This window comes from Oncorhynchus mykiss, chromosome 7, assembly GCF_013265735.2.
Source record: "Oncorhynchus mykiss isolate Arlee chromosome 7, USDA_OmykA_1.1, whole genome shotgun sequence".
Lineage (NCBI taxonomy): Eukaryota > Metazoa > Chordata > Actinopteri > Salmoniformes > Salmonidae > Oncorhynchus > Oncorhynchus mykiss.
Genome location: NC_048571.1, coordinates 89003418 through 89028439, shown reverse-complemented (window position 1 = coordinate 89028439; position 25022 = coordinate 89003418). Strand labels below are relative to the sequence as shown.

At 44.9% G+C, this 25022-nt stretch overlaps 1 protein-coding gene across 2 annotated transcripts in view; it reads right to left on the bottom strand.

The window, feature by feature from the left end:
- LOC110529064 (lysine-specific demethylase phf2) overlaps positions 1 to 25022 on the bottom strand; it is a 133808-nt gene that overhangs the window by 87086 nt on the left and 21700 nt on the right. For both annotated transcript variants that reach the window (XM_036984353.1, XM_036984354.1), the window contains exons 2-6: positions 24072 to 24157; positions 21128 to 21239; positions 10862 to 11022; positions 5358 to 5499; positions 22 to 208 (exon numbers count right to left, since the gene is read on the bottom strand). In XM_036984353.1, coding sequence (XP_036840248.1) covers positions 22 to 208; positions 5358 to 5499; positions 10862 to 11022; positions 21128 to 21239; positions 24072 to 24157 — 688 coding nt within the window. The remainder of the gene's footprint in view (positions 1 to 21; positions 209 to 5357; positions 5500 to 10861; positions 11023 to 21127; positions 21240 to 24071; positions 24158 to 25022) is intronic.

The following is a 25022-nucleotide window of genomic DNA, read 5'->3' as shown; positions in this document are numbered from 1 at the left end:
AGGTGATTAACCGTGTCATACCTTGAGTACGTGGTACCATACGGAGGCCCCTCCACACTCGATGTGGAAGTCAGTGTAGCTGTCTTTAACACCGATCAGACAGTACTTAGTGACTTTAGGTTTCCCCAGGAGAGCATCGTCTGGCCAGTAGTTCTCTACCCACGACAACCTCCGCACAATCTGAGGGCTCTCCACTATACTGTCCATCCTGAGAGAGGTGTGAGATAGAAAGCCAAACAACCATGTCATGTAATGTTAGAAACATAATATCAATAGATATGAGGGCTCTCCACTATACTGTCCATCCTGAGAGAGGTGTGAGATAGAAAGCCAAACAACCATGTCATGTAATGTTAGAAACATAATATCAATAGATATGAGGGCTCTCCACTATACTGTCCATCCTGAGAGAGGTGTGAGAGAGAGAGCCAAACAACCATGTCATGTAATGTTAGAAACATAATATCAATAGATATGAGGGCTCTCCACTATACTGTCCATCCTGAGAGAGGTGTGAGAGAGAGAGCCAAACAACCATGTCATGTAATGTTAGAAACATAATATCAATAGATATGAGGGCTCTCCACTATACTGTCCATCCTGAGAGAGGTGTGAGATAGAAAGCCAAACAACCATGTCATGTAATGTTAGAAACATAATATCAATAGATATGAGGGCTCTCCACTATACTGTCCATCCTGAGAGAGGTGTGAGAGAGAGAGCCAAACAACCATGTCATGTAATGTTAGAAACATAATATCAATAGATATGAGGGCTCTCCACTATACTGTCCATCCTGAGAGAGGTGTGAGAGAGAGAGCCAAACAACCATGTCATGTAATGTTAGAAACATAATATCAATAGATATGAGGGCTCTCCACTATACTGTCCATCCTGAGAGAGGTGTGAGAGAGAGAGCCAAACAACCATGTCATGTAATGTTAGAAACATAATATTATATCTAAAGATATGAGGGCTCTCCACTATACTGTCCATTCCAAAGACTACAATATAATCACAGACAGTTAGCTACTGCGACAGACAGACAGTTAGCTACTGGGACAGACATACAGACAGTTAGCTACTGGGACAGACAGACAGACAGACAGTTAGCTACTGGGACAGACAGACAGTTAGCTACTGGGACAGACATACAGACAGTTAGCTACTGGGACAGACAGTTAGCTACTGGGACAGACAGACATTTAGCTACTGGGACAGACAAACAGACAGTTAACTACTGGGACAGACAGACAGTTAGCTACTGGGACAGACAAACAGACAGTTAGCTACTGGGACAGACAAACAGACAGTTAGCTAGTGGGACAGACAGACAGACAGACAGTTAGCTACTGGGATAGACAGACAGTTAGCTACTGGGACAGACAGACAGACAGTTAGCTACTGGGACAGACATAGAGACAGTTAGCTACTGGGACAGACAGACAGTTAGCTCATGGGAAAGACAGACAGACAGACAGTTAGCTACTGGGACAGACAGACAGACAGTTAGCTAGTGGGACAGACAGACAGCTACTGGGACAGACATACAGACAGTTAGCTACTGGGACAGACAGACAGTTAGCTTCTGGGACAGACAGACAGACAGACAGTTAGCTACTGGGACAGACATACAGACAGTTAGCTACTGGGACAGACAGACAGACAGTTAGATTCTGGGACAGACAGACAGACAGACAGTTAGCTACTGGGACAGACAGACAGACAGACAGACAGTTAGCTACTGGGACAGACAGACAGACAGCTACTGGGATAGACAGACAGACAGCTAGGTACTGGGACAGACAGACAGCTAGCTAGCTACTGGGACAGACAGACAGTTAGCTACTGGGACAGACAGACAGTTAGCTAGCTACTGGGACAGACAGACAGTTAGCTACTGGGATAGACAGACAGACAGTTAGCTTCTGGGACAGACAGACAGACAGTTAGCTACTGGGACAGACAGACAGACAGTTAGCTACTTGGACAGACAGACAGTTAGATACTGGGACAGACAGACAGACAGTTAGCTACTGGGATAGACAGACAGACAGTTAGCTACTGGGACGGACATACAGACAGTTAGCTACTGGGACAGACAGACAGTTAGCTACTGGGACAGAAAGACAGTTAGCTACTGGGACAGACAGACAGTTAGCTACTGGTACAGACAGAGAGACAGTTAGCTTCTGGGACAGACAGACAGGTAGCTACTGGGACAGACAGACAGACAGTTAGCTACTGGGATAGACAGACAGACAGCTAGGTACTGGGACAGACAGACAGACAGCTAGGTACAGGGACAGACAGACAGACAGCTAGCTACTGGGATAGACAGACAGACAGTTAGCTACTGGGATAGACAGACAGACAGTTAGCTACTGGGATAGACAGACGGTTAGCTACTGGGATAGACAGACAGTTAGCTACTGGGACAGACAGACAGTTAGCTTCTGGGACAGACAGACAGACAGTTAGCTACTGGGACAGACAGTTAGCTACCTGGACAGACAGACAGTTAGCTACTGGAACAGACAGACAGTTAGCTACTGGGACAGACAGGCAGTTAGCTACTGGGACAGACAGACAGACAGACAATTAGCTACTGGGACAGACAGACAGATAGTTAGCTACTGGGACAGACAGACAGACAGACAGACAGACAGTTAGCTACTGGGATAGACAGACAGACAGTTAGCTACTTGGACAGACAGACAGTTAGATACTGGGATAGACAGACAGACAGTTAGCTACTTGGACAGACAGACAGTTAGCTACTGGGACAGACAGACAGACAGACAGTTAGCTACTGGGACAGACAGACAGTTAGCTACTGGGATAGACAGACAGTTAGCTACTGGGACAGACAGACAGACAGTTAGCTTCTGGGACAGACAGACAGTTAGCTACTGGGACAGACAGACAGTTAGCTACTGGGATAGACAGACAGACAGCTAGGTACTGGGACAGACAGACAGCTAGGTACTGGGACAGACAGACAGACAGCTAGGTACAGGGACAGACAGACAGACAGACAGCTAGCTACTGGGATAGGCAGACAGACGGTTAGCTACTGGGATAGACAGACAGACAGTTAGCTACTGGGACAGACAGATAGTTAGCTACTGGGACAGACAAATAGACAGTTGGCTACTGGAACAGACAGACAGACCGTTAGCTTCTGGGACAGACAGACAGACAGACAGACAGACAGACAGACAGACAGTTAGCTACTGGGACAGACAGACAGACAGTTAGCTACTAGGACAGACAGACAGTTAGCTACCTGGACAGACAGACAGTTAGCTACTGGGACAGACAGAGAGACAGACAGTTAGCTACTGGGACAGACAGACAGACAGACAGTTAGCTACTGGGACAGACAGACAGTTAGCTACTGGGATAGACAGACAGTTAGCTACTGGGACAGACAGACAGATAGTTAGCTACTGGGACAGACAGACAGACAGACAGACAGACAGACAGACAGACAGACAGACAGACAGACAGACAGACAGACAGTTAGCTACTGGGACAGACAGACAGACGGTTAGCTACTGGGATAGACAGACAGTTAGCTACTGGGACAGACAGACAGACAGACAGACAGTTAGCTACTGGGACAGACAGACAGATAGTTAGCTACTGGGACAGACAGACAGACGGTTAGCTACTGGGATAGACAGACAGACAGTTAGCTACTGGGACAGACAGATAGTTAGCTACTGGGACAGACAAATAGACAGTTGGCTACTGGGACAGACAGACAGACAGACCGTTAGCTTCTGGGACAGACAGACAGACAGACAGACCGTTAGCTTCTGGGACAGACAGACAGACAGACAGACAGACAGACAGACAGACAGACAGACAGTTAGCTACTGGGACAGACAGACAGATAGTTAGCTACTAGGACAGACAGACAGTTAGCTACCTGGACAGACAGACAGTTAGCTACTGGGACAGACAGACAGACAGACAGAGACAGACAGACAGACAGTTAGCTACTGGGACAGACAGACAGACAGTTAGCTACTGGGATAGACAGACAGTTAGCTACTGGGACAGACAGACAGACAGACAGTTAGCTACTGGGACAGACAGACAGATAGTTAGCTACTGGGACAGACAGACAGACAGACAGACAGTTAGCTACTGGGATAGACAGACAGTTAGCTACTGGGACAGACAAACAGACAGACAGTTAGCTACTGGGACAGACAGACAGAAAGACCGTTAGCTTCTGGGACAGACAGACAGACAGACCGTTAGCTTCTGGGACAGACAGACAGACAGACAGACAGACAGACAGACAGACAGTTAGCTACTGGGACAGACAGACAGACAGTTAGCTACTAGGACAGACAGACAGTTAGCTACTGGGACAGACAGACAGACAGACAGACAGACAGACAGACAGACAGACAGACAGACAGACAGTTAGCTACTGGGACAGACAGACAGACAGTTAGCTACTGGGATAGACAGACAGTTAGCTACTGGGACAGACAGACAGATAGTTAGCTACTGGGACAGACAGACAGACAGACAGACAGACAGTTAGCTACTGGGATAGACAGACAGTTAGCTACTGGGACAGACAGACAGACAGACAGACAGTTAGCTACTGGGACAGACAGACAGACAGACAGACAGACAGACAGACAGACAGACAGACAGACAGCTACTGGGACAGACAGACAGCTACTGGGACAGACAGACAGATAGACAGATAGCTACTGGGACAGACAGACAGCTACTGGGACAGACAGACAGACAGTTAGCTACTGGGATAGACAGACAGTTAGCTACTGGGACAGACAGACAGAGAGACAGACAGACAGACAGACAGTTAGCTACTGGGACAGACAGACAGACAGTTAGCTACTGGGACAGACAGACAGACAGACAGACAGACAGACAGACAGACAGACAGACAGTTAGCTACTGGGATAGACAGACAGTTAGCTACTGGGACAGACAGACAGACAGACAGACAGTTAGCTACTGGGACAGACAGACAGACAGACAGACAGACAGACAGACAGACAGTTAGCTACTGGGATAGACAGACAGTTAGCTACTGGGACAGACAGACAGACAGACAGACAGACAGACAGACAGACAGACAGACAGACAGACAGACAGACAGACAGACAGACAGACAGGTAGAATTCAACTAAAATAAATCACGTTTTAGGTCTCTCTTGAAATAAGATTTGTATCTCAACAAGACTAATGTGGTCAAATAAAGGTTAAGAAAATAATTGAATTCAATAAAAAACACATAAATAGTACATAAAGTATCATTAACATGCCGATGATACAAATGAATTAGACAAAGCTGTGTTTACCGTGTGTCAGAGAACTCCAGGTTGATAACATTTAATACTTTCTTCCTGCTGGTGCTGAAGTAGTAATCTACAAACTCCTTCAGCTTCATTTTACTGTCTTTCTGCTTGGTCACATCTATCACATCCACACCGATGTCTGGACCTGCAACGCATACACAACAAACAACAACATTTAAATATGCAGAAGATTAAAGATTACATTCATTATGAACATGAGTCATAGTGGGCAGATGAAGCAAAGAGGTGGGCAGAGTAGAGTACGAGCCAGTGAGATCCTATTGCCTCATTCTAGCATCTGCATATCTCAATTAGGGCACGCCTCCTCTGTGAAGTGCATGTGTGCGATAACTACAATCAACAACGCAATTTTTTAAAACGTTGGCAAAGGGCAAAGTCTACTAAACTTAGTCATATCTGTTCATAACAGGTTCTAGTTTTGGGAACAGAAAACGTTATTCAGATCAAATATTTAATCGATGAGAAAATGTGCAGAATGTCCCCAAAAATCAATTTCCTTCCATCTTCTTCCACTGCCGGCCACTGGGCTTCCTCTCACTACCATATTTGGTAGTACCATCTTCTCCCACTGCCGGCCACTCGGCTTCCTCTCACTACCATATTTGGTAGTGAGTGGAAACGACAAGCAGATGCTTCACATTTACACATCTGGTGAAATATCTCATTGTTCAATCTTGTGGCAGAACTGTTGCAGTGTGTCAGGTTGAGCTCTAGATCTAAACAGCAGGTAACAGCTCCCTCTTGTGGTTCCGGATAGTAACAGCATAGTTATACATATAATACTGTTGGAAACAGTTACTTTATGACTGAAATATGACGGATTAAAACAAATTTAAGTGAAATTAAATATCAAATGAAACAAAATGAACTAGTTCAAAATACAATACATTTGAAATATACTCCATATAAAACAATAGACAAGAAAGAATCTCTGAGATCAAAAACAATACTAGAAGTGTTGGTTACAGAAAGAGACTCACATGAACTGAATCGAGAATAATGATGGGTGAGGAAGTTAGAGGCATAAATATCATACCCCCACCCAAAATGCTAAACGCCCCTGTTATTGTAATGGGGAGAGGTTGGAATGTCTTGGGGGTATGATGTAACCTTTATTTAAACTAGGCAAGTCAGCTAAGAACAAATTCTTATTTACAATGTCGGCCTACCGGGGAACAGTGGGGTAACTGCCTTGATCAGGAGCAGAATGACAGATTTTAACCTTGTCGGCTCGGGGATTTGATCTAGCAACCTTTCAGTTACTCGTCCAACACTCTAACCACTAGGCTACCTGCCACCCCTACACTCTAACCACTAGGCTACCTGCCGCCCCTACACTCTGACCACTAGGCTACCTGCCGCCCCTACACTCTAACCACTAGTCTACCTGCCGGTTGTTGTTCCTAGACGTTTGCACTTCACAGTAACAGCCCTTACAGTTGACCGGGGGCAGCTCTAGCAGGGCAGAAATTTTGAGGAACTGACTTGCTGAAAAGGTGGCATCCTATGACGTTGAAAGTCACTGAGCTCTTCAGCAAGGCCATTCTACTGCCAATGTTTGTCTATGTTGATTTTAACATTGAATTAATCATTTTCAAGAGGTATGTCTGAAATAGCTGAATCCACCCATCTGAAGGGGGGTCCACATACTGTTGTACTCAGTGTACTCAGTATACTGTTGTACTCAGTGTACTGTATACTCAGTGTACTCAGTATACTGTTGTACTCAGTGTACTGTATACTCAGTGTACTCAGTATACTGTTGTACTCAGTGCATTAGGATTAGTATTTAGCCCCTTTGCTTTCGACATTGTGTTACGTTACAAAACGAAAATCCTTATTCTAAAATCCTCAGCAATCTACACACAATAATGACAAAGAAAACACTTGTTTTTAGAAACGTTTGCAAATGTATAAAAAAAATGAAAATATCACATTTACATAAGTATTCAGACCCTTTACTCAGTACTTTGTTGAAGCACCGATTACAGCCTCAAGTCTTCTTGGGTATGACGTTACAAGCTTGACACACCTGTATTTGGAGAGTTTCTCCCATTCTTCTCTGTAGATCCACTCAAGCTCTGTCAGGTTGGATGGGGAGTGTCGCTGGACAGCTATTTTCAGGTCTCTACAGAGATATTTGATCGGGTTCAAGTCCGGGCTCTGGCTGGGCCACTCAAGGACATTCAGAGACTTGTCCCGAAGCCACTCCTGCGTTGTCTTGGCTGTGTGCTTAGGGTCGTTGTCCTGTTGGAAGGTGAACCTTCACCCCAGTCTGAGGTCCTGAGCGCTCTGGAGCAGGTTGTCATAAAAAATATTTCTGGTCTTTGCTCTGTTCATCTTTCCCTCGATCCTGACTAGTCTCCCAGTCCCTGACATTGAAAAACATCCCCACAGCATGATGCATGATGCTGCCACCACCATGGTTCACCGTAGGGATGGTGCCAGGTTTCCTCCAGACGTGACGCTTGGCATTCAGGCCAAAGAGTTCAATCTTGGTTTCATCAGACCAGAGAATCTTGTTTCTCATGGTCTGAGAGTCTTAAGGCGCCTTTTGACAAACTCCAAGGGCTGTTATATGCCTTTTACTGAGGAGTGGCTTCCGTCTGGCCACTCTACCATAGAATCCTGATTGGTGGAGTGCTGCAGAGATGGTTGTCCTTCTGGAAGGTTCTCCCATCTCCACAGAGGAACTCTGGAGCTCTGTCAGCGTGACCATCGGGTTCTTGGTCACCTCCCTGACCAAGGCCCTTCTCCCCTGATAGCTCAGTTTGGTTGGGTGGCCACCTCTAGGAAGAGTCTCGTGGTTCCAAACTTCATCCATTTAAGAATGATGGAGGCCACTGTGTTCTTGGGGACCTTCAATACTGCAGAAATGTTTTGGTACCCTTCTCCAGATTATTGCCTCGTCGCAATCCTGTCTCTGTGCTCTAGCGACAATTCCTTTGACCTCATGGCTTAGTTTTTGGTCTGACATGCACCGTCAACTACGGAACCTTATATAGACAGGTGTGTGCCTTTCCAAATCATGTCCAATCAATTGAATTTACCACAGGTGGACCCCAATCAAGTTGTAGATACATCAAGGATGACCAATTGAGACAGGATGCACCCCGAGCTCAATTTCGAGTAGCCTTCTGCCTGGTGTGTCTAAAGTATGGTATCTTTAAAGCTATTTTTTTCTAGTTGAGAATATTATTTATATTGCTTTGTCTTGTCTGTGTGTGTGTGTGTTCAAAACTTAATAAACAGAGTAAAAATTTTATTTTTTTTTTAAAGCTTTGAGGGCCCACATGTACACAGAGACTAATTAACAGGTCTCAGACTGCGCTTGGACATCTCCTCTTGTGATGATGAGGCATCTACCATGAATCTGAGGTGACCCATTTGGGGTTCAGTAGACACCCTGTCCCATCCTGCAGGTATAGGACAACAGTGGATGAGGAGGAAATGGACAGTGAATGTTGAATGGAGCCAAGCCATAGTGAAACATGTTCTGCTGAGTGAGAAGTGATCCTAAATTCCCAACAACTGTACTGTGGTCAGTGTCACTCCCACCACTCCTGTGATGTCGTCATCCTGTACATTTTAAGTTAGTATGTATCGCATTGTTCTTGGAATAAAATGTCTTCATCGATGCAATTTAAAAAAATATATATATACATTTAAAAAAAAAAAAATCTGAATAAAGATGTAAATAAGGTATTTCTGTTTTAATTTGTTATCAATTTGAAAAAATGTATTAAAAAAACTGTTTTCACTTTGTCATTATGGGTTATTGTGTGTATTCTACACACAATAACCCATAATGACAAAGGCTGTAACGTAACACAATGTGGGAAAGGGGAAGGGGTCTGAATGCTTTCCGAAAGCACTGTATGGTGTAATTTATCCAAATAGTTTTGGGGACAATGTACAAATAGTGCTGTACTGTCTAAACGGTTCACCCTCAAATTAAAATCAAATTACAGTCTGCACTCTAACCTCAGTCATTGTATCGTTTCAAATCCAAAGTGCTGGAGTACAGAGCCAAAACAACTAAACATGTGTCTCAATACTCTTGGAGCTCATTGTAGTACTGTAGTTCTCCACTAGAGGTCGACCGATTAATCGGAATGGCCTATTAATTAGGGCCTATTTCAAGTTTTTATAACAATCGGAAATCTGTATTTTTGGACACCGATTTGGCCAATTTTTTTTTTCTTTACACCTTTATTTTACCTTTATTTAACTAAGCAAGTCAGTTAAGAACACATTCTTATTTTCAATGACGGCCTAAGAACAGTGGGTTAACTGCCTGTTCAGGGGCAGAACAACAGATTTTTACCTTGTCAGCTCGGGGATTCAATCTTGCAACCTTACGGTTAACTAGTCCAACGCCCTACTTTACATTGCAATCCACAAGGAGCCTGCCTGTTACGCGAATGCAGTAAGCCAAGGTAAGTTGCTAGCTAGCATTAAACTTATCTTATAAAAAACAATCAATCATAATCACTAGTTAACTACACATGGTTGATGATATTACTAGTTTATCTAGCGTGGCCTGCGTTGCATATAATCTGACTGAGCATACAAGCATACAAGTATCTCAGTATCTGACTGAGCGGTGGTAGGCAGCAACAGGCTCGTAAGCATTCATTCAAACAGCACTTTTGTGCGTTTTGCCAGCAGCTTTTCGTTGTGCGTCAAGCATTGAGCTGACTTCAAGCCTATCAACTCCCGAGATTAGGCTGGTGTAACCAAAGTCAAATGGCTAGCTAGTTAGCGGGGTGCGCGCTAATAGCGTTTCAAACGTCACTCGCTCTGAGACTTGGAGTAGTTGTTCCCCTTGCTCTGCATGGGTAACGCTGCTTTGAGGGTGGCTGTTGTCGATGTGTTCCTGGTTCGAGCCCAGGGAGGAGCGAGGAGAGGGACGGAAGCTATACTGTTACACTGGCAAAACTAAAGTGCCTATAAGAACATCCAATAGTCAAAGGTATATGAAATACAAATGGTATAGAGAGAAATAGTCCTATAATTCCTATAATAACTACAACCTAAAACTTCTTACCTGGGAATATTGAAGACTCATGTTAAAAGGAACCACCAGCTTTCATATGTTCTCATGTTCTGAGCAAGGAACTGAAACGTTAGCTTTCTTACATGGCACATATTGCACTTTTACTTTCTTCTCCAACACTTTGTTTTTGCATTATTTAAACATGTTTCATTATTTATTTGAGGCTAAATAGATTTTATTGATGTATTATATTAAGTTAAAATAAGTGTTCATTCAGTATTGTTGTAATTGTCATTATTACAAATAAATACATTTTTTTAAAAATCGGGCGATTTCGGTATCGTTTTTTTGGTCCTCCAATAATCGGTATCGAAAAATCATAAATCGGTCGACCTCTATTCTCCCCGTCCATGTAGAAGGTAGGAGCGGACATCTCCGGTATTACTAAAGCTGTTAGAGCAGTAGACAGAGACAGGACTATACGTACCAACATGGTTCTCCACATCATTGATGTAGAAGGTAGGAGAGGGCATGGACATCCCCAGACCGTCCTTCTTCAGAACCAGGATCGGCTCGTTAAAACCAACCTCTTCCAGGTAGTCCATCGTCAGCTGACTGCCGTTCAGCTTCACCACAATGTCCTCAGAGCTGTAAGACATAGATTACAGAGCCTTCAGAAAGTATTCACACCCCTTGTCCTCAGAGCTGAGGACTTATAACAGTCAAATCACAGCATATTGTATTCGTCACCTGCTTCGTTAATAACGGGTGTAGACTAACAGTGAAATGCTTATTTACGGGCCCTTCCCAACATTACAGAGAGAACATAGAGAAATAATAGAAAAGTAATAACATGTAAAAAATAAATACACAATGACTAATAATAACGTGTCTATATACACTGGGTACCAGTACTGAGTGGATGTGCAGGGGTACGAGGTAATAACATGGCTCTATACACTGGGTACCAGTACTGAGTGGATGTGCAGGGGTACGAGGTAATAACATGGCTCTATACACTGGGTACCAGTACCGAGTAGATGTGCAGGGGGTACGAGGTAATAACATGGCTCTATACACTGGGTACCAGTACCGAGTAGATGTGCAGGGGTACGAGGTAATAACATGGCTCTATACACTGGGTACCAGTACCGAGTAGATGTGCAGGGGGTACGAGGTAATAACATGGCTCTATACACTGGGTACCAGTACCGAGTAGATGTGCAGGGGGTACGAGGTAATAACATGGCTCTATACACTGGGTACCAGTACTGAGTAGATGTGCAGGGGTACGAGGTAATAACATGGCTCTATACACTGGGTACCAGTACCGAGTAGATGTGCAGGGGTACGAGGTAATAACATGGCCCTATACACTGGGTACCAGTACTGAGTGGATGTGCAGGGGTACGAGGTAATAACATGGCTCTATACACTGGGTACCAGTACTGAGTGGATGTGCAGGGGTACGAGGTAATAACATGGCTCTATACACTGGGTACCAGTACTGAGTAGATGTGCAGGGGTACGAGGTAATAACATGGCTCTATACACTGGGTACCAGTACCGAGTAGATGTGCAGGGGTACGAGGTAATAACATGGCTCTATACACTGGGTACCAGTACCGAGTAGATGTGCAGGGGTACGAGGTAATAACATGGCTCTATACACTGGGTACCAGTACTGAGTGGATGTGCAGGGGGTACGAGGTAATAACATGGCTCTATACACTGGGTACCAGTACCGAGTGGATGTGCAGGGGTACGAGGTAATAACATGGCTCTATACACTGGGTACAAGTACCGAGTAGATGTGCAGGGGTACGAGGTAATAACATGGCTCTATACACTGCGTACCAGTACCGAGTAGATGTGCAGGGGTACGAGGTAATAACATGGCCCTATACACTGGGTACCAGTACTGAGTGGATGTGCAGGGGTACGAGGTAATAACATGGCTCTATACACTGGGTACCAGTACTGAGTAGATGTGCAGGGGTACGAGGTAATAACATGGCTCTATACACTGGGTACCAGTACCGAGTGGATGTGCAGGGGTACGAGGTAATAACATGGCTCTATATACTGGGTACCAGTACCGAGTGGATGTGCAGGGGTACGAGGTAATAACATGGCTCTATACACTGGGTACCAGTACCGAGTGGATGTGCAGGGGTACGAGGTAATAACATGGCTCTATACACTGGGTACAAGTACCGAGTAGATGTGCAGGGGGTACGAGGTAATAACATGGCTCTATACACTGGGTACCAGTACCGAGTAGATGTGCAGGGGTACGAGGTAATAACATGGCTCTATACACTGGGTACCAGTACTGAGTGGATGTGCAGGGGGTACGAGGTAATAACATGGCTTTATACACTGGGTACCAGTACCGAGTAGATGTGCAGGGGTACGAGGTAATAACATGGCTCTATACACTGGGTACCAGTACCGACTAGATGTGCAGGGGTACGAGGTAATAACATGGCTCTATACACTGGGTACCAGTACTGAGTGGATGTGCAGGGGGTACGAGGTAATAACATGGCTCTATACACTGGGTACCAGTACCGAGTAGATGTGCAGGGGTACGAGGTAATAACATGGCTCTATACACTGGGTACCAGTACCGAGTAGATGTGCAGGGGTCCGAGGTAATAACATGGCTCTATACACTGGGTACCAGTACTGAGTGGATGTGCAGGGGGTACGAGGTAATAACATGGCTTTATACACTGGGTACCAGTACCGACTAGATGTGCAGGGGTACGAGGTAATAACATGGCTCTATACACTGGGTACCAGTACTGAGTGGATGTGCAGGGGGTACGAGGTAATAACATGGCTCTATACACTGGGTACCAGTACTGAGTGGATGTGCAGGGGTACGAGGTAATAACATGGCTCTATACACTGGGTACCAGTACTGAGTAGATGTGCAGGGGTACGAGGTAATAACATGGCTCTATACACTGGGTACCAGTACCGAGTAGATGTGCAGGGGTACGAGGTAATAACATGGCCCTATACACTGGGTACCAGTACTGAGTGGATGTGCAGGGGTACGAGGTAATAACATGGCTCTATACACTGGGTACCAGTACTGAGTGGATGTGCAGGGGTACGAGGTAATAACATGGCTCTATACACTGGGTACCAGTACTGAGTAGATGTGCAGGGGTACGAGGTAATAACATGGCTCTATACACTGGGTACCAGTACCGAGTAGATGTGCAGGGGTACGAGGTAATAACATGGCTCTATACACTGGGTACCAGTACCGAGTAGATGTGCAGGGGTACGAGGTAATAACATGGCTCTATACACTGGGTACCAGTACTGAGTGGATGTGCAGGGGGTACGAGGTAATAACATGGCTCTATACACTGGGTACCAGTACCGAGTGGATGTGCAGGGGTACGAGGTAATAACATGGCTCTATACACTGGGTACAAGTACCGAGTAGATGTGCAGGGGTACGAGGTAATAACATGGCTCTATACACTGCGTACCAGTACCGAGTAGATGTGCAGGGGTACGAGGTAATAACATGGCCCTATACACTGGGTACCAGTACTGAGTGGATGTGCAGGGGTACGAGGTAATAACATGGCTCTATACACTGGGTACCAGTACTGAGTAGATGTGCAGGGGTACGAGGTAATAACATGGCTCTATACACTGGGTACCAGTACCGAGTGGATGTGCAGGGGTACGAGGTAATAACATGGCTCTATATACTGGGTACCAGTACCGAGTGGATGTGCAGGGGTACGAGGTAATAACATGGCTCTATACACTGGGTACCAGTACCGAGTGGATGTGCAGGGGTACGAGGTAATAACATGGCTCTATACACTGGGTACAAGTACCGAGTAGATGTGCAGGGGGTACGAGGTAATAACATGGCTCTATACACTGGGTACCAGTACCGAGTAGATGTGCAGGGGTACGAGGTAATAACATGGCTCTATACACTGGGTACCAGTACTGAGTGGATGTGCAGGGGGTACGAGGTAATAACATGGCTTTATACACTGGGTACCAGTACCGAGTAGATGTGCAGGGGTACGAGGTAATAACATGGCTCTATACACTGGGTACCAGTACCGACTAGATGTGCAGGGGTACGAGGTAATAACATGGCTCTATACACTGGGTACCAGTACTGAGTGGATGTGCAGGGGGTACGAGGTAATAACATGGCTCTATACACTGGGTACCAGTACCGAGTAGATGTGCAGGGGTACGAGGTAATAACATGGCTCTATACACTGGGTACCAGTACCGAGTAGATGTGCAGGGGTCCGAGGTAATAACATGGCTCTATACACTGGGTACCAGTACTGAGTGGATGTGCAGGGGGTACGAGGTAATAACATGGCTTTATACACTGGGTACCAGTACCGACTAGATGTGCAGGGGTACGAGGTAATAACATGGCTCTATACACTGGGTACCAGTACTGAGTGGATGTGCAGGGGGTACGAGGTAATAACATGGCTCTATACACTGGGTACCAGTACCGAGTAGATGTGCAGGGGTACGAGGTAATAACATGGCTCTATACACTGGGTACCAGTACCGAGTAGATGTGCAGGGGTCCGAGGTAATAACATGGCTCTATACACTGGGTACCAGTACCGAGTAGATGTGCAGGGGTACGAGGTAATAACATGGCTCTATACACTGGGTACCAGTACCGAGTAGATGTGCAGGGGTACGAGGTAATAACATGGCTCTATACACTGGGTACCAGTACCGAGTAGATGTGCAGGGGTACGAGGTAATAACATGGCTCTATACACTGGGTACCAGTACCGAGTAGATGTGCAGGGGTACGAGGTAATAACATGGCTCTATACACTGACCCAGAGTCAGATGATCTCCTTTATCTACTGACCCAGAGTCAGATGATCTCCTTTATCTACTGACCCAGAGTCAGATGATCTCCTTTATCTACTGACCCAGAGTCAGATGATCTCCTTTATCTACTGACCCAGAGTCAGATGATCTCCTTTATCTACTGACCCAGAGTCAGATGATCTCCTTTATCTACTGACCCAGAGTCAGATGATCTCCTTTATCTACTGACCCAGAGTCAGATGAAGCCCTTTATCTTTGGGCGGCAGGTAGCCTAGTGGTTAGAGTGTAGGTGCGGCAGGTAGCCTAGTGGTTAGAGTGTAGGGGCGGCAGGTAGCCTAGTGGTTAGAGTGTAGGTGCGGCAGGTAGCCTAGTGGTTAGAGTGTAGGTGCGGCAGGTAGCCTAGTGGTTAGAGTGTAGGTGCGGCAGGTAGCCTAGTGGTTAGAGTGTAGGTGCGGCAGGTAGCCTAGTGGTTAGAGTGTAGGTGCGGCAGGTAGACTAGTGGTTAGAGTGTAGGTGCAGCAGATAGTCTAGTGGTTAGAGCGTTGGACTTGTAACCGAAAGGTTGTCAGATCAAATCCCCAAGCTGACAAGGTAAAAATCTGTCGTTCTGCCCATGAACAGGCAGTTAACCAACTATTTCCCAGTAGGCCGTCATTGAAAATAATAATTTGTTCTTATTAACTGACTTAACTAGTTAAATAAATGTAAAAAATATATCAATTTCATCTACTGACCCAGAGTCAGATGAAGTCGTGGATACCATTTGTGTCCAGTATGAAGTGTTTTTTAACGGAGCGTTTGGAAAGGAAGAGGAGCACCGGAGGGGTGTTGCTCCATGACCGGGATTTCCTATCGTTCAACTCCGCTCAGCGGTCCCGTTCTGTGAGCTTGTGTGGCCTACCACTTCACGGCTGAGCCGTTGTTGATCCTAGACATTTCCACTTCACAATAACAGCACATACAGTTAATTAGGGCAGCTCTAGCAGGGCAGAAATTTGACGAACTAACTTGTTGGAAAGGTGGCATCCAATGAAGGTGCCACGTTGACAATCACAGCTCTTCAGTAAGGCCATTCTACAGCCAATGTTTGTCTATGGAGATTGCACGGCGGTGTGCTCGATTTTATAAACCTGTCAGCAGCGTGTGTGGCTGAAATAGCCAAAGAGGTGTCCACATACTTTATATCTATGCATTGTAGTGAATCTATGAATTGTGAACATCAGGTTTAATGAGAACAGCAACACTTAGTGTTTAATGTTGTCCGTCCGTCCGAACGACTAAAAAATGTAAATGATCTCACCTTTGAGTTATTTGAATATTTTAATTTCAGACAGAAACAAACATTAAAATGATGAATTCCCTGCTATTCTCTAAACCAATGTTAAGACCAGCATCTAACAGAATGTAGACTGGTCTAATAGTCTATAACAGAATGTAGACTGCTCTATAACAGAATGTAGACTGGTCTAGTATCCTATAACAGAATGCAGACTGGTCTAATAGCCTATAACAGAATGTAGACTGGTCTAATAGTCTATAACAGAATGTAGGCTGGCCTAATAGTCTATAACAGAATGTAGACTGCTCTATAACAGAATGTAGACTGGTCTAATAGCCTATAACAGAATGTAGACTGGTCTAATAGTCTATAACAGAATGTAGACTGGTCTAATAGTCTATAACAGAATGTAGACTGGTCTAATAGTCTATAACAGAATGTAGACTGCTCTATAACAGAATGTAGACTGGTCTAATAGCCTATAACAGAATGTAGACTGGTCTAATAGTCTATAACAGAATGTAGACTGGTCTAATAGTCTATAACAGAATGTAGACTGGTCTAATAGTCTATAACAGAATGTAGACTGCTCTATAACAGAATGTAGACTGGTCTAACAGTCTATAACATAATGTAGACTGGTCTAATAATCTATAAAATAATGTAGACTGGTCTATAACAGAATGTAGACTGGTCTAATAGCCTATAACAGAATGTAGACTGGTCTAATAGTCTATAACAGAATGTAGACTGGTCTAATAAAGAACGCGTTTCCACTGCTCCAGAGTCCAATGGCGGCGAGCTTTACACCACTGCAGCCGAAGCTTGGCATTGCACATGGCGGTCTTAGGCTTCTCGGCCGTGGAAACCCATTTCATGAAGCTCCCGATAAACACTTGTGCTGACGTTGCTTCCAGAGGCAGTTTGGAATTCAGTAGTGAGTGTTGCTTCCAGAGGCAGTTTGGAACTCAGTAGTGAGTGTTGTTGTTGATGGTGGGCCCATAGCTGAACAGCTGTATTGGTGTTGTTGTTGATGGTGGGCCCATAGCTGAACAGCTGTATTGGTGTTGTTGTTGATGGTGGGCCCATAGCTGAACAGCTGTATTGGTGTTGTTGTTGATGGTGGGCCCATAGCTGAACAGCTGTATTGGTGTTGTTGTTGATGGTGGGCCCATAGCTGAACAGCTGTATTGGTGTTGTTGTTGATGGTGGGCCCATAGCTGAACAACTGTATTGGTGTTGTTGTTGATGGTGGGCCCATAGCTGAACAGCTGTATTGGTGTTGTTGTTGATGGTGGGCCCATAGCTGAACAGCTATATTGGTGTTGTTGTTGATGGTGGGCCCATAGCTGAACAACTGTATTGGTGTTGTTGTTGATGGTGGGCCCATAGCTGAACAGCTGTATTGGTGTCTTGTTCTTGATACCATGTCATGTTTTGAGTTGTTTTGACTTATGTCCCATCAATGCTAATAGGGCTAAAATTAGCTAGTTAGCTAACCAACAACTGTAACAATGTATTTGAGAGGCCAGTGTTTATTGGGTAAATGTATATGTTTTCAACAAACATTTAGAGATGAACAATAGCTTCAATGTTGTCAATAATCCTTTGAAGGTAAGCCAACCCGTCTGTTCTGCCCCAAAGTTGAACACGCATCGGTTTGCTGCTAAACAACCCACCCAGTGGCGACCCCACCTTTCTAGCTTGTTTAGAGATTCCTGTTTTGCATGTTATTTTGTCATTAACGCGTATCACATATTATTATTATTATTCTACTTCTTCTTTATTTCAACAACAGACTGAGACCAAGGTCTCTTTTACAGCTGGACCATGTTTACACATACAGTTTAGGTACAATGATTAAGAAACTAAACAAGACAAACAAAACCATCACAGATAACACAAACAAATACAGCAACAGATTACATTTACACAGGTTATTCCCCTAACAGGTTCTTCCCCTAACAGGTTATTTCCCCTAACAGGTTATTTCCCCTAACAGGTTATTTCCCCTAACAGGTTATTCCCCTAACAGGTTCTTCCCCTAACAGGTTATTCCCCTAACAGGTTATTTCCCCTAACAGGTTATTTCCCCTAACAGGTTCTTCCCCTAACAGGTTCTTCCCCTAACAGGGTATTCCCCTAACAGGTTCTTCCCCTAACAGGTTATTCCCCTAACAGGTTATTTCCCCTAACAGGTTATTTCCCCTAACAGGTTCTTCCCCTAACAGGTTCTTCCCCTAACAGGGTATTCCCCTAACAGGGTATTCCCCTAACAGGGTATTCCCCTAACAGGGTATTCCCCTAACAGGGTATTCCCCTAACAGGTTATTCCCCTAACAGGGTATTCCCCTAACAGCACAAGAACATTACCCAAAACAGTTACAAGCAAAACAAAAATAAACAATAAATATTTAAAATGGGCGACAAGAGTCTCAAGTTTAAGTATCAGTTTGCAATATAAATATGTTTTAATTGAGGTAATAAAGCCGCATAGGAACTTGGTCTCTTTTTTGTTTTCTTGAGTAAGGCAGCTCCAAAATGCAGCCTAGCTCACTCAGTGCTTTCTGTGGTGGTGGGGCAAGCCAGCAGAAAATACAGAGCGTTGCGCCGTGATTGGCTCAGTGTTCTGTCACTCATGGGGACACTATGTCACCGCCAAATCTAAGAGTAGAGCTCGAAAATTCAAGCCCCTTGGGTGCTGCCATATAGTTACATTAGAAGTGCCCATCCAAGAAGGCTCAAGGTCATTGGTCACAGATAAAATGACGTCAAATCACGTTTTATCTACAGTAGCTTTGGTTGGACAGACCATGTCAACATCATTATTTTGAAATCTTAGTCGACAATCTACTGGCAAATTCCTTTTTAATCCTTGTCATATGAAGAGAAATAATGAAGAGAAATTATAGATAAAACGTACCGGTGTTCATCGGCCATAAACATTACACAACAAGTTGGAAATCGCAAATTAAACAATGAATTTGGAAGGAATCAGTGGCTAACTGCAAGCATTGTAAAGCAATCACTATCCTGCTATTCAGTGGAGTGGGTGTGGGGTCCAAGTCTGGGTTTAAGGGTCTCTTTTCCAGGCTTAAAATTATAAACATTCAACATTGGTCATGCTGTCAATCCAGCATGACTTCTGCCGCTTTCAAAACAACTGGAAACGCAGAACTGGGAAATCTGATTTCAGTGAGTTCAAGACAACTGGGAACTCGGAAAAAACTGGTCATCCAACTCAGAATTGTCAGTTGGGAACTCGAGGCCTCTTTCTAGAGCTCCGACCTGTTTTTTCCGAGTTCCCAGTTGTCTTGAAAGCACCATAAATCCAGAGAATGAAAGACCTTGATGACAAGTGAGCACATCAAAACAAGATGAGTCCAAAAAATGTATTGTATGCTGCTGCATAAATTATGTAATATGCCAGGGAGATATGTAAACTGTAGCTAAGAAAGTAATACTAAGTGTATGTTCTGTAGTAAGCTGTTAGTAGCCCATGTATCTCACCCTAATAATTTGGTCCGGTTTCACCCCCTAATTTTGCATAGTGTTCTAACTTGGTGATGCACATGTAGCCTTTAACCTGTTTTAGAGAAATGTAACATTTGAATATGAGCTTTCACTGTTTGAAAAGAGCTTTCACTGTTTGCTTTTATGCCCCCTTTATTTATCGTACGGTTCTGACTTGGTGTACAGGGAGAACACTGAAAGAACGACACATGTTCTGATTTCTGTCGCTGTACATTTCAAAAGTGCTGAACAAATAGTTATATTGACTACGTCCGTCCTAGCCTGCTCATGAATGTCTTCATCGAAATTACAGATTGCCTCTTATCCGCTTGTCGTCCCTCTATGGCACATTTTGTACAATTGTCACGAGAAACCACATTTGTTTAATCAAGTCAGCCATATCAGCTACGTTTTTTATTTTTTAAAGGCAGTAAATGAGGCTGAATGAAGAGTTTTCCAGACAACAGTTTGCCAGACAGTTGCCAGACAAGGCTCCGCTCATAGCCAGGTGTATCAGTGGTACTGTGTTAGGACAGCTTTATGTAGGCCCCAACAGTGTGACGGCACCGTTTGTCAACGTTATAGTGCAATTCATGTATTGTTTAGTGTTGTGGGTTTGCTGGCATGCATCTAAAAAACAAATGTCTTTACTTTGCCCCAACCAAGATATACATTCTAAAATCACCACTGCACCCATCTACAATGACCACACTAGAACAACAAGTCCTGTTCAATCAGCCACTGTTGAGACCGGCCGACTGAGATGTATTAGTACAGCCTGATTATCCTGTCTGAGATGTATTAGTACAGCCTGATTATCCTGTCTGAGATGTCTGATTATCCTGTCTGAGATGTATTAGTACAGCCTGATTATCCTGTCTGAGATGTCTGATTATCCTGTCTGAGATGTATTAGTACAGCCTGATTATCCTGTCTGAGATGTATTAGTACAGCCTGATTATCCTGTCTGAGATGTCTGATTATCCTGTCTGAGATGTATTAGTACAGCCTGATTATTCTGTCTGATATGTATTAGTACAGCCTGATGATCCTGTCTGAGATCTATTAGTAAACACACACACAGTTGTTTACCTGGGGAAGGTGCGACTGCGTAGCTCCTTGATGAACACCTGACTGCCGTTCTGAACAGCTCGGATGTCTCCTCTCTGTCCCGTGTCGTGTTTACTCCTTTTCTTGTTTTTCACTAAAATAAAACAGAAATATTAACACACAAACACCACCATTAGGAACAACAACAAAATATATGTACTGTGTACATGAGTCACTAATGAAACAATATCATAATCAGGGTCCTATTGACTAGACACCACAGGGTTAGGGCCCTATTGACTAGACACCACAGGGTTAGGGCCCTATTGACTAGACACCACAGGGTCCTATTGACTAGACACCACAGGGTTAGGGCCCTATTGACTAGACACCACAGGGTTAGGGCCCTATTGACTAGACACCACAGGGTCCTATTGAATAGACACCACAGGGTTAGGGCCCTATTGACTAGACACCACAGGGTTAGGGCCCTATTGACTAGACACCACAGGGTCCTATTGACTAGACACCACAGGGTTAGGGCCCTATTGACTAGACACCACAGGGTTAGGGCCCTATTGACTAGACACCACAGGGTTAGGGCCCTATTGACTAGACACCACAGGGTCCTATTAACTAGACACCACAGGGTTAGGGCCCTATTGACTAGACACCACAGGGTTAGGGCCCTATTGACTAGACACCACAGGGTTAGGGCCCTATTGACTAGACACCACAGGGTCCTATTGACTAGACACCACAGGGTTAGGGCCCTATTGACTAGACACCACAGGGTTAGGGCCCTATTGACTAGACACCACAGGGTCCTATTGAATAGACACCACAGGGTTAGGGCCCTATTGACTAGACACCACAGGGTTAGGGCCCTATTGACTAGACACCACAGGGTTAGAGCCCTATTGACTAGACACCACAGGGTCCTATTGACTAGACACCACAGGGTTAGAGCCCTATTGACTAGACACCACAGGGTCCTATTGACTAGACACCACAGGGTTAGGGCCCTATTGACTAGACACCACAGGGTTAGGGCCCTATTGACTAGACACCACAGGGTCCTATTGAATAGACACCACAGGGTTAGGGCCCTATTGACTAGACACCACAGGGTCCTATTGACTAGACACCACAGGGTTAGGGTCCTATTGACTAGACCCCACAGGGTTAGGGTCCTATTGAATAGACACCACAGGGTTAGGGCCCTATTGACTAGACACCACAGGGTCTTATTGACTAGACACCACAGGGTTAGGGCCCTATTGACTAGACACCACAGGGTTAGGGCCCTATTGACTAGACACCACAGGGTTAGGGCCCTATTGACTAGACACCACAGGGTCTTATTGACTAGACACCACAGGGTTAGGGCCCTATTGACTAGACACCACAGGGTTAGGGCCCTATTGACTAGACACCACAGGGTCCTATTAACTAGACACCACAGGGTTAGGGCCCTATTGACTAGACACCACAGGGTTAGGGCCCTATTGACTAGACACCACAGGGTCCTATTGACTAGACACCACAGGGTTAGGGCCCTATTGACTAGACACCACAGGGTTAGGGCCCTATTGACTAGACACCACAGGGTTAGGGCCCTATTGACTAGACACCACAGGGTTAGGGTCCTATTGTATAGACACCACAGGGTTACTAAATAACATCGTTAGGGTCCTATTGACTAGACACCACAGGGTTAGGGTCCTATTGACTAGACCCCACAGGGTTAGGGTCCTATTGAATAGACACCACAGGGTTAGGGCCCTATTGACTAGACACCACAGGGTTAGGGTCATATTGACTAGACACCACAGGGTCCTATTGACTAGACACCACAGGGTCCTATTGACTAGACACCACAGGGTTAGGGTCTTATTGACTAGACACCACAAGGTTAGGGTCCTATTGACTAGACACCACAGGGTTAGGGTCCTATTGACTAGACACCACAGGGTCCTATTGACTAGACACCACAGGGTCCTATTGACTAGACACCACAGGGTTAGGGTCTTATTGACTAGACACCACAAGGTTAGGGTCCTATTGACTAGACACCACAGGGTTAGGGTCCTATTGACTAGACACCACAGGGTCCTATTGACTAGACACCACAGGGTCCTATTGACTAGACACCGCAGGGTTAGGGTCCTATTGACTAGACACCACAGGGTTAGGGTCCTATTGACTAGACACCACAGGGTCCTATTGACTAGACACTACAGGGTTAGGGTCCTATTGACTAGACACCACAGGGTCAGGGTCTTATTGACTAGACACCACAGGGTCCTATTGACTAGACACCACAGGGTCCTATTGACTAGACACCACAGGGTTAGGGTCCTATTGACTAGACACCACAGGGTTAGGGTCCTATTGACTAGACACCACAGGGTTAGGGTCTTATTGACTAGACACCACAGGGTCCTATTGACTAGACACCACAGGGTTAGGGTCCTATTGACTAGACACCACAGGGTTAGGGTCCTATTGACTAGACACCACAGGGTTAGGGTCTTATTGACTAGACACCACAGGGTCCTATTGACTAGACACCACAGGGTTATGGTACTATTGACTAGACACCACAGTGTTAGGGTCCCATTGACTAGACACCACAGGGTTAGGGTCTTATTGACTAGACACCACAGGGTCCTATTGACTAGACACCACAGGGTTAGGGTACTATTGACTAGACACCACAGTGTTAGGGTCCCATTGACTAGACACCACAGGGTTAGGGTCTTATTGACTAGACACCACAGGGTTAGGGTCTTATTGACTAGACACCACAGGGTTAGGGTCCTAATTAAATAATATCATAAGGGTCCTATTGACTAGACACCACAGGGTTAGGGCCAAGAAACTCTTGTCTTATTGGCTACGGTGTGCACTAATTAATGAAACCCTGTGTAGTGTCAGCCTGGAGGACTGTAGGTATGACAGAGAGAAGGACAGAAAGACCTACTGGTGGATTTTCCATCGGTCTTCTCACAGTTGGGACAGTGGTAGATGTCAATGTCTGGAGCCTCGTCCTCATCCACACCAACACAGCTGAAACACACAGAGAAATAGATTGGCTATATAACTTAACACAGCTGAAACAACAGACAGAAATACATTGGCTTGCTCTTCAAGAAATGCTGGCGGCCATGACAGAAGCCAAACTTGAGTTATCTTGGGGGTGTGGTTTGATGTGGGTGTTTTCTTGGGTGTGTCCTTGCCACCACCAATGACACGCCCCTCTGTCAGAACCTTTCCGGCAGCAGTTTCCCCTCCCACTCAATCACAACAAACAAACCTCCGGCAGGCTCAGTTCAATAACTACAGGCAGATTTATGGTGAGGTGTCGGAGGAAGCTTTGAATAGGTCAGTCGCCTACAGGGTAATATGAGAAGAACGCAATTGCTGAATATATTTAGATATTGTAGACTCAGTGCGGTGCTAACTTTCACATGCAGAACAAACCATTTACATGCAGGGCCTTCGGAAAGTATTCATACCCCTGGACTTATTCCACACGCTGTTGTGGTACAGTCTGAAATGAAAACAGTTTTCCCCCTCAATTTACACACAATACCCCATAATGACAAAATAATGCAGAAATATAATTTACATAAGTACTCACACCCCTGAGTCAATACAGAATCACAAATTAAATATATATAATAGCTGTGCACACCTGGATTGTACAACATCTGAGCATTATTCTTTTTTTAAACTCTTAAGCTCTGTCAAATTGGTTGTTGATCATTGCTATACAGCCATTTTCAAGTCTTACCATAGATTTTTTTAAGCCAATTTAAGTCAAAACTGTCTTCTTGGTAAGCTACTCCAGTGTAGATTTGGCCCTGTGTTTTAAGTTATTGTCCTGCTGAAAGGTGGATTTGTCTCCCGGTGTCTGTTGGAAAGCAGACTG